Source organism: Gorilla gorilla, chromosome 6, assembly GCF_029281585.2.
Source record: "Gorilla gorilla gorilla isolate KB3781 chromosome 6, NHGRI_mGorGor1-v2.1_pri, whole genome shotgun sequence".
Lineage (NCBI taxonomy): Eukaryota > Metazoa > Chordata > Mammalia > Primates > Hominidae > Gorilla > Gorilla gorilla.
In genome coordinates, this window is record NC_073230.2 from 120,463,872 (window position 1) to 120,479,356 (window position 15,485).

Sequence of the window (15,485 nt, forward strand, 5' to 3'; positions counted from 1 at the left end):
GTTTGCCATTTGTCCAGCGTCTGCCAACACTCCCCTCACCACATTACCAGCCCCAAACTGCCACCCAGTCCCCAAATCAATGGTACATATTTTAGGTTTTTGTTATAGTATCACTTCACTAATAATACCAATTTTTGTTTCAGTTATCTCTTGCTTCATAACAAACCACTCCAAAACTATATGTCTAAAAAGAACAACCAAAATGTATCTGCTTGTGATCCTGCAATTTTGGCTTCCCTCAGCTGGAAAGTTCAAGATGGCTTCATTGACATGTCAGGCACTCAACTGGGGCTGGAAGGCCAGGATGCTTCATTTATTCTTCAAAATCTCCATCATCAGGATAGCCTGAGTTTTTACATGTACCCAGCTCACAAGTACTGACCAAGCTCCTACTTGAGCAGTATTTGCTTATATCCTACTGACCAAAACAAGTCACATGGTCAGAGTCATTGTGGGAGGAAACTACACAAATCAATGAGGGAAGCCTGATTCACTACGGAATCATTACCATAAAAATCTACACATATCTCATGCTAAATGAATGGGCCATCCATTCAGCTGACAATCTTGTGACTGTGCTTTCTGTTGATCATTTTAAAAGCTACAGAAATAAAAGATAGTTTATATTTTAAAAAGAAAGAAAAAAATTCACTGACAAAAAAATAAAAATTTTAAAGAAAACTAAATAGTCTTAAAAGCAAATGACAAGCTAAAAAGTATAAAACAGGCATTTTAAAAAATAAAATTAAAAAAGTTTATGAAGAAATAAAAATAAAGTTCATAAAATAGAAAAATTTTTAATTAAAACTTAAAAATTAAAAAAAGAACATAATTATAAAATGATATACCCATTGGTATAATATTGTTGCGGTCTTTCTGCTCCTTAGCTCAGCTAGGTCCGAGTTCTTGTCACACAACCAGGAAGAATTAGGCATGCAGACACCAGAGAGTCAGTAAAGTAGAATTTAACAGGCGAAAAAGGAAAGCTTTCAGCAAAGAGAGGGCACAGAGGGTGGGAGGGGTATGGTTCCCCTATCTGAAGGCAGGAAAGTCCCCAGTGTGGCTGGGTCCAGGGCCTTTTATATATTCAGAATGGGGAGAGTGTGTTGATTGGTTTGTGAGTACGCAAAAAAGGTTAAAGCAAAGACACCACTCAAAGGTGGGCACGACAGAGTAGAAAACCAATTAGAAAAGGGTAGGTATATGTAAAATAGGTGAATGGTGGGGATCTATCAGAGGAAAGCATGCCAAACAGGCAAGTTCTCAATCCAGTCTGAGGATGTAACTTGTAGCTTGGCTTTCAGGCTTTAAACTGTCTTGGGCTTGGAAGGGGGATTTCACTGGGGACCCGCCCTATCTGCCTAGGCATTTGGCTGCTTCCTGCCACTCTCAATATTAGAAACAATAAGCTAAAATTAGCACAAATATATGATAAATAATTTAACAGACAAAGAGATGGGAAATAAAACAAATTTTTTAAAAGGTATAAGACTAAGAATTCAAAAGTTTAGTAAACAAAGGCAATCAGGATTTTCCAAGCAAAAGCAATTACCATGTCTAGCAAATCCCCCAACAATTTGCCCTCACCCAAGACATGGAGTTCTCCTTAAGAAAACGGTTCTCAAAGTTTAGTATTTACAGAGTTTGTTAATGCAGATTCCAAGGTCCTCACAAAACGATTCTAATTTCATAGGTCTGAAATGGGGCTCATTAATCTTCATTAGTAAGTACCCCAGATTATGTAATAAAAAAGGCCCAAGGACCACAGCAGCTACAAAAGGGTTTTCTCAAACAAGGGACAGACTATGGGGCTCCTTATCCTTCGTGTTGCACTTATTGCTTGAAGTGCTTATGACAAGCCCACATTTAAAATTTCAGAATCAAAAGTTAACATGCTCCACTCCCTTAGTTATAGCTCAGTTTGAGCTGTCTCACCCTTGTAAGCTTCCCTCCAGCAATAAAGCAGCATTTTGCAAACTACAGGTCACAACCAATGAGTGAGTCAGAATCATCAATTTAATAGGTTATGACCAGAACAGAAAATATCAGAGGGCATTGCACATAATGATAGTAATTACAGTTTAAGTATTGTTACATGAAACTTTTGTTCCAGTTGCATGTATGTGTGTATAGTGCAAAATATATTACTTAATATGAGTCATGAGCAAAAAGGTTTGAAAATCTCTGCCATAAAGAATATGATGAATTCGTCAAGAAGCTAAAAACTTTTTAGGAGAATAGTTCACCAGAAACACCCTCAAAGTCTAAGAAAAAAAAAATTTTAATGATCATAATTTCATTTTATCATATTTCTGTAGGGTTTAATTATTCAGGCATATCAATGCTTCAAAGAAGAAATTTCATATGCATTTATTCCAGCATCCCTCTGAACTAGCAGGTGAGAGGATTATGGTCCCCTTTCTTTTAGAAACTTACAAAGTAGAGTTATTATTAACCCATGAAATTAATAATTAGAGGGCAGTACAAAAGGATTTATAATCATGCGTTAAACTTACAATGCTGTAGGATTTCTAATAAGTGAATGACAGAATTAAAGAAAGTTGCATGAAGAAAATAGAGCTTGAGTTTAGACTTAAAGGGAACTTCAGAAAAAGCAGAGGAGAAAAGGTATAATAATGAGTCGTGTTATACAGTCAGAATAGGCTAAATGCCTGTAAAAAGAATTTCAAAAGCTCAGTGGTATAACACAATAGTGAGTGGACTGACTCCACACAATCATTCAGAAACCCAGTTTTTTCGAGCTTGTACATCTACCATCCCCTGCGGCATCGTGTCCTCAACTGGATCCTCTGCTGTATTGTATTATATACATACATATACATAAATATAGATATAGATATTGATACAGATATCAGAATCAGTATAGATATCCTGTATATTATGATGTTTTGACACGTTAAAAAAACATTCCTAGCTGGGGAGACACTGCCTCTGCCAGACCTAGCCAATTCTTCCAGCTAGCAAGAGCTCAACCAGAAGCATGCCTTTCATATACAAACTAACCAATCCAGAACCATACCTCCTCCAGCCAGCATAACCCTGGAGACAATTCCCTCTGCCTTCATCTTCCCAAGGCCAGGTACCAGGCAACCAGGGACCACCCCTACAGCTTAGAATCTGCCAAAATTATTCCAACTAGCCAGTCCTAAACTGTTCATCCTGCCATGCCTTGCCTTGCCTTTCATGCACAGAAACCCCAAAAAGGCTTTGGCCTAGCTGCTATTGTCATCTGCTTCCTGACCACTCTGGTGTCTTTCCCATGTGGCCCCACATACCGTGCTTTACCTTCCTGTCTCTAGGACCTGTAAGTCTAATAAACTTTGTTTTCCTGAGCCTCTCCTCTGTCTGCTCTAGTGGCCATACCTAACTAACCAACTCATAAAAGAATACAAAACATCTGCCTTCAGCTAGAAGACAGAGGAGAGAGCATGGAGGATCACAAAGATTTTTCATGGGCCAGGCCTAAAAATGGCACTTCACTTCCTCCCATTTTCCACTGGCCAGACCTCAGTAACCTCTGATATCAGGAAAGATTAAAAAACAGGACAAGAATTCATCCATTCATCATTAGTCATCCCTCTTACAACTAAAACACCCTGAACATAACACCACACACAAAAATATAGGAAGATCTGCAAGGTGGAAAGAAGATAAACTAGAGGCTAGGAACCACAGGACTTGAGAAATGACACCATCGCTCCCCTGGACTTTCTTTTTGCTTCTCATATATCCTAGATCAGGCACCAGAGAATCCCGCAACCTGTAGCTACCAACAGGCCAAGCAAAAAAAGGGCCGGAAGGCGTGGTGGCCAACACCTGTAATCCAGCACTTTGGGAGGCTGAAATGGGCAGATCGCTTGAGCTCAGGAGTTTGAGACCAGCCTGGGCAACATGGTGAAACCCCATCTCTACCAAAAATACCAAATAAAAGTAGCCAGTCATGGTGGTGCAAGCCTGTAATCCCAGCTACTCAGGAGGCTGAGGCACAAGAATGTCTTAAGCCCGGGAGGCAGAGGTTGCAGTGAGCGGAGATCGTGCCACTGCACTCCAGCCTGGGCAACAGAGTCTCGCTCTGTCGAACAAAAAAAAAAAAAAAAAGGCTTTAAGAAAAGCCTACTCTCTCTAGCCAAAGGACCAGGAAAAGGAAGACCTAGCAGAACAGAAACATTTTTGCTAATAACCATCCTAATCCAGTCAAACATCAAAGGAAAAACTACCCCGCCCCATCCCCCAACACCATGGTGTCAGCAAGGCCCAGCAAGGAGCTGGACTTCTAAACCCACTCAGCAATAAGGAGATGGGGCAAGTAGGCCCTTCACTTCCCCGTATCAGGTGTCAAAGAGGTGGAATGAGAGTGCAAGTGGTGCCAGTCAGCAGCCCACTTTCCCCACCCCAGTTAGTTGAGCAATTTCTTTAGAAGTTAAACATAAATGTACCATGCCACTCAGCAACCCCACTATTAGGTATCTGCCCAAGAGAAATGAAATCATGTATATACACGGAACTGTACACAAATATCTATAGCAGCATTACTCACGATAATGAAAATATCAAAACCCAAACATTTATCATCTGGTGAGTGGAGAAACAAAATGTGGTATATTCATACAGAGAATACTTTTTGCAATAAACAGACACAAAATGCTAATACATAGTACAACATGGCTAAACCTCAAAAAAATCTAGTAAGTAAAAGAGCCAGTCAGGAAAAACCAGATTAGTATGGTTCTATTTACAGGAAAGGTTCAGAAAAGGCAAATCTATAAATCAGATCAGCAGTTGCCTAAGGAAAGAGATGGGAGTGAGGATTAACTTCAAACAAGCATAAGGTCCCTTTCTCAGGTGATGAAAATATTTTAAAACTGGGTTATGGTAATGATTGCATGGCTCCATAAGTTTATTACTTTTAATACTATTTATTGATATTTTATTATATAAAATAGAACATAATTTTTAATAAATGTTCAAGTCATCCCAAAGCGTTCTACAGATTCAATTGCACTATCTTTAAAACTCTGATGTCATTTTTCGCAGAAATACACAACACAATCCTAAATTCATATGGAACCACAAAAGACCCTGAATAGCCAAACAATCTTAAGCAAGAAGAACAAAGCTGGAGGCATCACACTACTTAACTCAAATACAAAATTATAGTAATCAAAACAGTATGGTACTAGCATAAAAACAGACATATAGACCAATGTAATAGAATAGAGAATCCAGAAATAAATGTACACATTTATGAAAAATCAATTTTCAACAAAGATGCCAAGAACATACAATGAGGAAAGAATAGGTTCTTCAATAAATGGTGCTTGGAAAACTGAATATCCACATGAAGAAGAATAAAATCAGACCCTTATCTCACACCATATACAAAAATCAACTCTAAATGGATTTTTAAAGATGATGCCTGAAACTGTAAAACTACCTGAAACTGTAAAACTACTAGAAGAAAACATAGGGAGAAAAGCTCCATGACACTGATCTGAGCAATGATTTGTTAGATATGACCCCAAAAGCACAAGCAACAAAGCAAAAATAGACAGCTGAGCTCATATCAAACTGAAAAGTTTCTGAAGAGAGAAGGAAACAATCATCATGGTAAAGAGACAATCTATGGAATGGAAGAAAATATTTGCAAACCATATATCTAATAAGGGGTTAATATATAAAATATAAGGTACACAACTCTATAGCAAGAAAACAACTTGATTTTAAAATAGGAAAAAGACCTGTATAGAGAATTCTCAAGACATACAAATGGCCCAGAAGCATATAAAAAATATTCAATATCACTAATTATCAGGGAAATGGAAATTTAATTAAATGTGCAATGAGATGTCACCTCATACCTGTTAGGAAGGCTATTATCAGAAAGTCAAGAGATAAGTGTTGGGGAGAATATGGAGAAAAGAGAACCCTTGTGCTCTATTGGTAGGAATGTAAATTAGTTCAACCATTATGAAAAATAGGGATATATCTCAAAGAACTGAAAACAGAACTACCAGATGATCTACCACTCTCACTTCTGGATATGTATCCAAAGGAAATGAAATCAGTAAGTCAAAGAAATATCTTCACTCCCATTTCATTGCAGAATTATTCAAAACAGCCAAGATATGGAAGTAACCTAAATGCTCATAAATGGATGAAGGGATAAAGAAAGTGGTCAGTGTGGGTGTGGGTTTCTGTATATATATGAGTGTGTGTGGATATTCTTCTGCAGGTGTATATATACACACACACAGTGGTATATATACTATGAAATATTATTCAGCTTTTAAAAAGAAGGAAATCTTGTTATTTGTGACAGTGTGGATGAACCTAGAGAACATTATGTTAAATGAAATAAGCCAGGCACAGAAAGACAAATACTGCATGATCTCACTTATATGGGTAATCAAAAAAAGCTGGACTCACAGAAGCAGAGAGTAGAATAGTGGTTGCAAAGAGCTGAGAAGTAGGGAAAATGAGAAGATGTTGGTCACAGTATACGAAGTTTCAGTTATATAGGATTAATAATTTCTGGAAGTCTAATGTACAGCAAGGTGACTATAGCTAACAATACTGTATTATACACTCGAATTTTACTAAGAGAGTAGATCTTAAATGTTCTCACCATCAAAAAGAAGGTAACTATATGAAGTAATGGGTATGTTAATTAGTTTGTGGTAATCATTTCATAATGTCTACACATATCAAAATATCATGTATACTGTTCTCACTCACAGGTGGGAACTGAACAATGAGAACACTTGGACACAGAATGGGCAACATCGCACACCGGGGCCTGTGGTGGGGTTGGGGGAGGAGGGAGGGATAGCATTAGGAGATATACCTAATGTAAATGACGAGTTAATGGGTGCAGCACACCAACATGGCACATGTATACATATGTAACAAAACTGCACATTGTGCACATGTACCCTAAAACTTAAAGTATAATAAAAATATATATATATATCATGTATACTTTAAATATATGTAATTGTTGCCAGTTTACCTCAATAAAGCTGGTAAACATCATTATATCACTTACAATGGGTAAATTCAATGGTATATAAATTATACCTCAATAAAAATGTGTTTTAAAAAGTAGATGGACTGGCATAATGAACCACCATGTAATCCATCACCTAGAGCCAACAATTATGGATTCATGGCCAATCTTGTTTCATCTGTAACCCTTCTACACTTTTATTCTTGCTATATTATTTTAAAGTACATCTCAGCTATTATGTATTTCACTGCAAATTTTATAATATTCATAGTATGAGGATAAGGGTTTTTTTAACATAACCACAGTAAATACCATTATCACCCCAAAAAACAATGTATCAAAGCACAAGTGATATAAGTAGTGCTTTGCTTGACCATTTTAGATAATCTCTTGTTGCTTTCTGCTATTTTCATTCTCCTCTCTTTCTTTCAACTACATTTAATATCTGATAGCTCCAATTTCTAAAGCCTTTAAAGTCTGGTTCGGCTAATGGTTGCTTCTGACTCTCACTTACAGAGCTCACTTTCTCATGCAATATTTTTACTGGGATATAATGTTCATCAAACTTTATCTTTGGGATTCTATAAGGCCTTGTTGCAAGCTGCATGTGCCCAGGGAATTTGGTGCCTGAGGCTGCTCTAAAGCCAGGCCACTGTAAATTAATATCTCAGTTTAGGGTTTTTCAGGTGCAGTGAATGTGAATTCAAACCTCAATTCCACATCAGGGCTTTCTCTCTCAGAGCCTAGACAATTTTTCTTACAGAACAGATTTTTGCTTTAGTCTACCCATTTCCTAAAGATGTGTCTCTTCTATGGTCCTGACTTTATTAAGAATTTCTGTTCCAATTTCCTGCCTTGTATGAGCCTATGGCCTTGTCTTCTGATCCCCATGTGGCCATCGAAACCAAAAGCTCTAAATGACCAGGAATTGACAAATATCCATGTGACAGCTACTGACTTTAATGTGTACTTACTGCCCTGGAAATGTATTCCCCCTTATTGTGGTCTCTGAGAATTTCCCTTGCTTCCCTGCAAGTTAGTTACACATTTTTAAAGTTTTTAATGTTTTGTTTTTAATTTTTTAAGAGTTTTTCATTGGGAATATTTCAAGATGTCTCATCTGCTATATTTCCAGATAGTCTAATCCCTTCTTATAAACTTTAAAATCTTTAGACTTTATAAGAGAAAAGTATCTTCCATCAACCTGAGCGGCACAGTTTAAAATCTTTTTCCCCCATTATAACATAAAGCTTAATTTCTATATTTAAGTCCTAAATGTACTACAGAATCATACCAAAATTAAAAAACTTACTAAGTATATCATTCCATAAACCAAAATAAAATGGAATAAAACATCACTGTGAGAAGGAATAGTATAAACAGGCACCAAAACAGTGACAAGGCACAACTTTTATTAGTTATTATTTAGTGAAATGGACAGCACTGTCAGAGTTGGTTCAAGCCAGAGTTCCAAAATTCAATGACTGTCTGAGCTTACGTAAAGTACCTCAACTGTCTGAGCCTCAGTTGTTTCAAATGTAAAATTTAGAACTTGAGTCATTTCTTAATGTATTTAAAGCTCTATACTACTATGAATAAAGTGTTAAATTTTAAAATCAGCTAAAGAAAAGCATTAATATACCAATCAGCAAGCATCATGACTCAGGAAGAATGTACAAGAGTATCAAGAATTAAAGGGGCATGATGTATGCAACCTACTTTCAGATGGTTTAATAAGACTTTTTGTGGGTATATATTCATACACGCATAAATACAGAGGGAGAGGAAGAGGAGGGGGAGGAGGAGGAAGAGAGAAGAGGGAGGGAAAAAAGATAATAAAATAAATATACTAAAATATTGAAACTGGTGTATCTGGGTAGAGAAGCCATAGGAGTTCTACGCACTACTCTTGCAACTTTTGTGTAAATCTAAATTTACAACAAGTTTTTAAAAAGTGTAATAAAGTTGGTATTTAAATAACAGATATAACCCTGGCTATATAAAACAGAAACACATAGTTATTCTATCATGGGAAGTGAAGAAAAATCCACAAAGGGACATTACAAATTTATCACTCACCAACTGTTTCAGGATCACACGTTTGTTGCTATAAATACAAAGTCTCTATTAATGACAGGTTACAGAACTATGTAAAAACTCATAACTCATCCTAAGGGGTAAAACATCAGGTGAGATTTCTGAGCCAAAAGTAATTTGGGCAGAAAGCACGCAAGTAAGCCAATAAAGCATTCCAACATTAAATCCTGACTTCCTTTGACGTCAGCCCCAGCAGACCAAGGTGAGTGACGACACAGAGAAGTCAGCACAGGAGGAAATGTGTGCCAGCTTGTGCCCAGTATCTTGGAAGTGTAAATTTAGCAGGTAACATAAAACTCCATAACTCTATCTTAAATGCTGGTATATAAATCACAATGTATCTCTTTTCTTAAGAGTCTGTATCCAGCTTCTCAGAGTTCAAAATAAGTTACAACCAATAATGACTGTTGAGTATTATTAAGCTGACTGTAGGTTAAAACTTTTTTAAAAAAAAACATAGATTGAAAGAGAGCTTGCTTTTTGATGATACTTTTAATTTCAAACTCAGCAGGAAACAAGATAATCACAGGTAGCTGAAAGTCAAGACAATTTCAAACCCATAAATGTATGTTATTGATGAACAAAGACCTCAATGCTAATTAAACTGCATTTTCCTTCATATTCTGTAATTTCCTAATATATTCTGCATACATATATCTCTGAAGTCTGACCTAGAGAGACAGTATTGTGTAGTAGTGTTTTCAAGTATTTTTGCCCTCTGGCCATGCAAATGAAAAAAGGAAAATGGTATACTATGTAAAAATTATGTATCAATTGCAAAAAAAAAAAAAAAGATAATGACACAAAATTATTTCTTTTACTTACTTTTTAAAGTCTTGAATCTTAGTTTTAAATGTGGAAAGCATATACCTTTTATCAGGACCAGTGACCCCACTGCAGGAATTCTCACTCAAATAAAATCTAAAACTTTGGCATGAGGTCATTAAACTATTCCTAGGGCACCCTTTTACGCTAAAAGCCTCTGTAAGCGATTAAAGTTCTAATTTGAATAATTACATTCCACCTACATAAATTCCCTCTGTAGTTTCAACTGTATGCAATATCAGTCTTCATTTCCTGAATTAAATTAATGTCGTGTAATGTGGTGCTTCTTTTTTAAAAAAAGAAGTACATCTACTTTCATAGGTAACCTTTCAGCAACCAGTAGAAGTGATTCATGTGCATGAGGGGAATAGGTCAGTATGAATAATCATTAACCAACAATTTGTGCCAGCATTTATTGTGTCGAGCATTGCAAAAGGGACAACTCATATAATGAAATGAATGTAGCTATACGGCTTTATAAAAATCAAATATTTTATAAACTAAATCCTATTTTCCATTGAATTTACCAATGCATCATTAGAAACTTTATTTTCATTTATGGCTTGCCTTTAATTAGCTGATACTTCCCATGTTTGATCACCCTTATCTTTCTAGTCAAATACTTAATGAATTGCAAATTAATACTGAAAATCCTAACTTAAAAAAAGAACCACTGAGTAGTGTTTAAAAAGTAAATAAGTATTTCTCATAGAGGGAATCTTAAAAACTTGCTTCCCCTAATCACAAACCAACAGAATTTTTGAAAGACCGAAAAACAATTCTTACGGCAAAATTTGTTACTCAAAGTGAATTTCCAGTGTTACCAAAACAGTATTTATTCAATAAACCCAAAAGACTAGTATTACACCTCCCTTTAATGAGATTTAATCTTTCAATCCTTGGATATTTCTTAAATAATGTGTCTACCAGTTGCTGAGTGACCTTCAAGAGTGGCTTTTCCCAGAGTAAAGAAAAACAGCTGTGTTCCTTGCAGGATGCTCAGTGACTTCCAGAGATCTCCACACCATGCCAACTATTTCAGTCCTTGAGTCATTAGAGAAGTTTAAAGAGAAGAATTTATCCCAATTGTCAAAAATTCTGTTGAACCCCATGACATAAAAGTGTTTAGTTGATCAAAGCTGTATAGTAGCAAAGATGTCTTCAAATATGTTGAATTAGTTAATCCCTAAATCTCATTATTATAATTTCTGCTCTTAAAGAATTTAAAGTATGATTTACTGGTATCTAGTGAAACTGTAAATTAAATTATCTATTATACCTAGAGTTGGTCTCAAATTCATGAAATATAGACCCAATTGTAAAAACATATTTTCCTTTCTTCCTAGAATTCCATTCTACTTTCATTCTGAAAATAGCATCCTCTTTCCTCTAGGAAATGTCACCTGTACTCCACTCCCCAATTCCCACAGAACAATGTGATTCAAAGAGATGTCGTCATTTTCTTACAGATCACTTGGCCTAGCCACAGGCTTGGGGTGTGTACTTATTCAAAGCTGGACCAATCACAGTTCCCCATCCTGGTGGCCAAAGTTGATCTGTATAGTTGTATAGATAAGGGCATGTGACCCAAGCTGAATACATCACAGTCCTTCCCCAAGATATTCCACACTGAAATCAAGGCAGTAGGAGCAATCTCTCTCAGGCGGTGAAGAAACTGGGCATGCGAGCTGCCAGCAGCCACGTACCCTGCTATGCAGAGAAAACTGGTCTGAGAGAACTAAGCCAAGATGCAGAGAAGAACTTAGAAAGAAGACGGAGCACTCCAGCGGCATTCAAGTCCTGGCTCTAGTTGTCCCTGACAACTGTCTCACTCGTGCCTTCCTTGTGTGTATATAATAAGCCTTCCAATAAATCCCCTTTATACCAAGCTATTTTCCTATTACCAATAGCCAAGGAAACTCTACACAATATACCAAACAAATTCTAACATAATACATTTGACTTCTTAGGGGTAGGGCCTAGGAATACTGCAAGACATCCTAATACCTCTGCAAATTCAAATATATCTAATGCAAACCTGGGTTTAATCCATGAACCGACATTTAGAAATAACATGATTTAACACTTTCTTCACTGCCTTCTTCACTGGGGATAAGCCTTGTCCTTTCATAAGGCAGTCAAGGTCTTGTGAGCAAGACCTGTATCTTATATTTTGCAATGAATTGCTCTCTCAGCACAAGCCATGAACATAGATGTTCAGTAGGAATATATTAGGCTAAAAATATGAAGATTGGGATATTATGATTGCCACATGATCCTCTGGAATATCATCAGATCCAAAGTAAGGAGATTTTGTGTTCTGGAAAAGTCCTTCTTAGAATGGTGATAGTTGTATAGTAAGACAGCAGTAACAAAATTGGGAGAAAAAAAATCATTCTTAAACTGATTATTTGTTACCAAAAGATACATGCTTGTGAATGGATTCAAAGGGATCCTTGGGACCAAAAAGGAATGTGGGTGGCTGTGAAGAAGGCAGTTTTAATCTGAAATGAAGAATCTGACTCCAAAGCTCAGCAAAGAAAGTCTACGTTTCCCTAAGGATTGAGTCTAAGACAAGACTGCTAGGAATTCAAGATTAAAGAGGCAACGAATGTAAAATACATTCTATCTTAAACATATTAAAGTGTATTTAAAGCCATATGCCTGTAAATCTTTCTTTCTATGTTTACTGTACCCCTACATTAAGATATTTTGGCATTCAAAGTAAGTGACCAGTTTGCTTTGGGCTGGTGATCCACTATGGAGAGAACCTGAAAGACAGGGTTGAGAGCAGAATCTTCTGCCCAAGAGAAGGCCCTAACCATGCTCAAATGATGGAAGTAGAATATAAAGGCAGTCCTGTTTTAAAAATGTAGCTTTTCCCAAAGAAGCTAAAGGATTTCCTGACCTTCTGTATCTGACTACCAGAACTCAGGGAGAAGTTCAATACCATAATTATAATAAATAAAGCAAACTAATTCTAACTCCTTAAAGCTGATAACTATGCCCTTAACTAGTTCTAACTAAAACAAAAAGAAAAAAAATTAAGCTGGTTATTCTCTGTATAATTTTGATTTTTTAGAAGCTTATATATTCATTTTAGTTATTTGTTTTATACAACTATTTACCACAATGCATGAACTTAATACATATTGATAATACAGGAAACCAAATCCTATAACAAAATGCAAATTCTGCCTAACTGCATAAACTTACTAAAAAAGCTAGGTTCTACACATCAACTTTAGGACAACATAATTTTCTCTAAGTTATTCCAGAAGACTATTTGCATAAAACTTTTGGAAATCTCCACTCCAAAGTTCTTCCACTGTAAACTGCACTTAATCTTTTCAATTAGCAACATGCTTAAAGAACACAATACAGTATCTGGGATCAATGGTCTAGACATTTCTACAAACTGAAATCATATACCTATATAACAAGAGAGCAACTGATTGTGACTCAAACCCATCTTGCAACTACACTAATAATTTGGCATTAAAAGGATATTCTAATAGAGCCATATTCACAGAAAACAGTGTCATTTAGTATAATTTCTTAAGAATCTCCATTTAAAATTCTCAGAAAAATTTAAACTACAGACCCAGAGAACTGATAGTTACTTTTATTAACCTCTCCTCTGATTATAATACGACTGTATTAGAAGACCTTAAGAACAAATTCAGTGAAGTAAAATTTCATTTCAATGCCTTTTTATAACCTTTCAGTTCCCAGAATAGGAATAATAATTAGCACTCTCATTTCCAGTGCTTGAAAAACAATGAAGTATGTGCTTTAAAGAACGAAGTTATATCATTTTCACCTGCATCGATGCTCCTTCTACTCTTGCCACACAGGCGACCCGATCCAAGAAAGTCACTGCCACAGGCACCGCCACAAAGAAGCCTTTACAAAAGGCCTTGATGTATCTTTTCACCCACCCTTGTGACTGTGCCATACCTAAAAATACAAAGAAAACAACTATGAAATTAGTCTCAAGAAAGGTGAAAAACGAAGACATAAAAACAGTACATGAAAAGTAAGAGTTACCGAAGGGCAATCTTGTCTCTTAATATATTACACACTCATTCCTGTAACCATTAGAATAAATCTGACTTACTTAAAGTCCTAAAGTGAAATACGTGAACTCAGGTTAATGCTTTTCCACAACTCAAGTCCACTTGCTAACTTCAGTGGGAAATTTCTCCCAACAAAACAGTAAGTTAGAAAAAAATAAGCATTCCAGAAGTAAATTCTTTTCTGTTGCTGACTATTATGATGAAGTTACTCCTTATACCCCTGATATCTGTTCTCTTCTACAGTAATAAAAGTTTCAGTGGAACATGTGGCTGCCCAACTAAAGACTGTTTTCCAGCCTCCCTTGCAGCTAATTGTGACCATGTCACTGGATTTGATCAACAGCATGAGTAGAAAGGATATAATTCTTGGTTGCACCCTGAAAAGGAGGATGCCCTCCCTTTTCTTCCCCATTTTATAACTGTAATACTAACAATTTGGTGGTAGGAGCAGGGGTGGCCATCTCAAACTATGAGATAAAAGCTTCAAGTAAAGATGACAAAGCAACAAAATGGAAGGATCCTAGGTCCGCAACACCATGGAGGCACCATACTGTCCTGCATTGCTTACATTTGGACTGTTAAATCACAGATAAATCACTTGCGCTGTTTGTGGTGGCGGTGTTGGTGTTGTTGTTGTCATTGTTGTTTTTAGACAGGGTCTCACTCTGTCACCCAAGCTGGAGTCTTGGCAAGACTTTTTTGGATAAGACTTCAAAAGCACAGTCAATCATAGCAAAAACAGACAATGGAGATTACATCAAGGTAAAAAGTTTCTGTGCAGCAAACAATCAATGTAATGAAGAGACAACCTACAGAATGGAAGAAAATATACGGAAACTATACTTCTGACAAGAGGCTAATATCCAAAAACGCATAAGGAACTCCAACAATTCAATAGCAAAAAGATAACCCAATTAAAAAATGGCCAAAAGAGCTTAACAATAATTTCTCAAAAGAAGACATACAAATAGCCAACAGGTATATGAAAAGAATGCGCAGTCATGAGGGAAATGCAAATCAAAACCACATGGATATCATTCCACCCCAGTTAGAATGGCCATTATCAAAAGGCAACAAGTGCTGGCAAAGGTGGAGCAAAAGGAACCCTTATACCTGTTTATGGGAATGTAAATTAATATGGCCATTATTGAAAAGAGTATGGATGTTCCTCAAAAAGTTAAAAATAGAACTACCACGTGATTCTGCAATCCTATTCTTAGGAATATATCCAAAGGAACTGAAATCAGTATATTGAAGAGATATTTGCACTCTTATGTTTATCACAGCGCTATTCACAATAGCCAAGGTATGGAATTAATCTAAGTGTCCATCAATGGATGAATGAACTTTAAGATGTGAGATACATATATATATATATATATGTATATTATTTCGCCATAAAAAAGAATGAAATCCTGCCATCTGGTACAACATGGAAAAACCTGGAGGACATTAAG

General features: G+C 36.3%; 1 protein-coding gene across 11 annotated transcripts in view; it reads right to left on the bottom strand.

Annotated features, from left to right (window-relative positions):
• IMMP2L (inner mitochondrial membrane peptidase subunit 2) overlaps positions 1–15,485 on the bottom strand; it is an 888,292-nt gene that overhangs the window by 832,910 nt on the left and 39,897 nt on the right. For 10 of the 11 annotated variants that reach the window (XR_008667325.2, XR_008667324.2, XR_010134733.1 and 7 more), the window contains one exon: positions 13,773–13,909. The exons of the other annotated variant lie outside the window; for it this stretch is intronic. Coding sequence is in view for 5 of the 10 variants with exons in the window: in XM_031013153.3 (XP_030869013.1) it covers positions 13,773–13,907 (135 nt within the window). In the remaining 5 variants the exon portion in view is untranslated. The remainder of the gene's footprint in view (positions 1–13,772; positions 13,910–15,485) is intronic. 11 annotated transcript variants of the gene reach the window in all.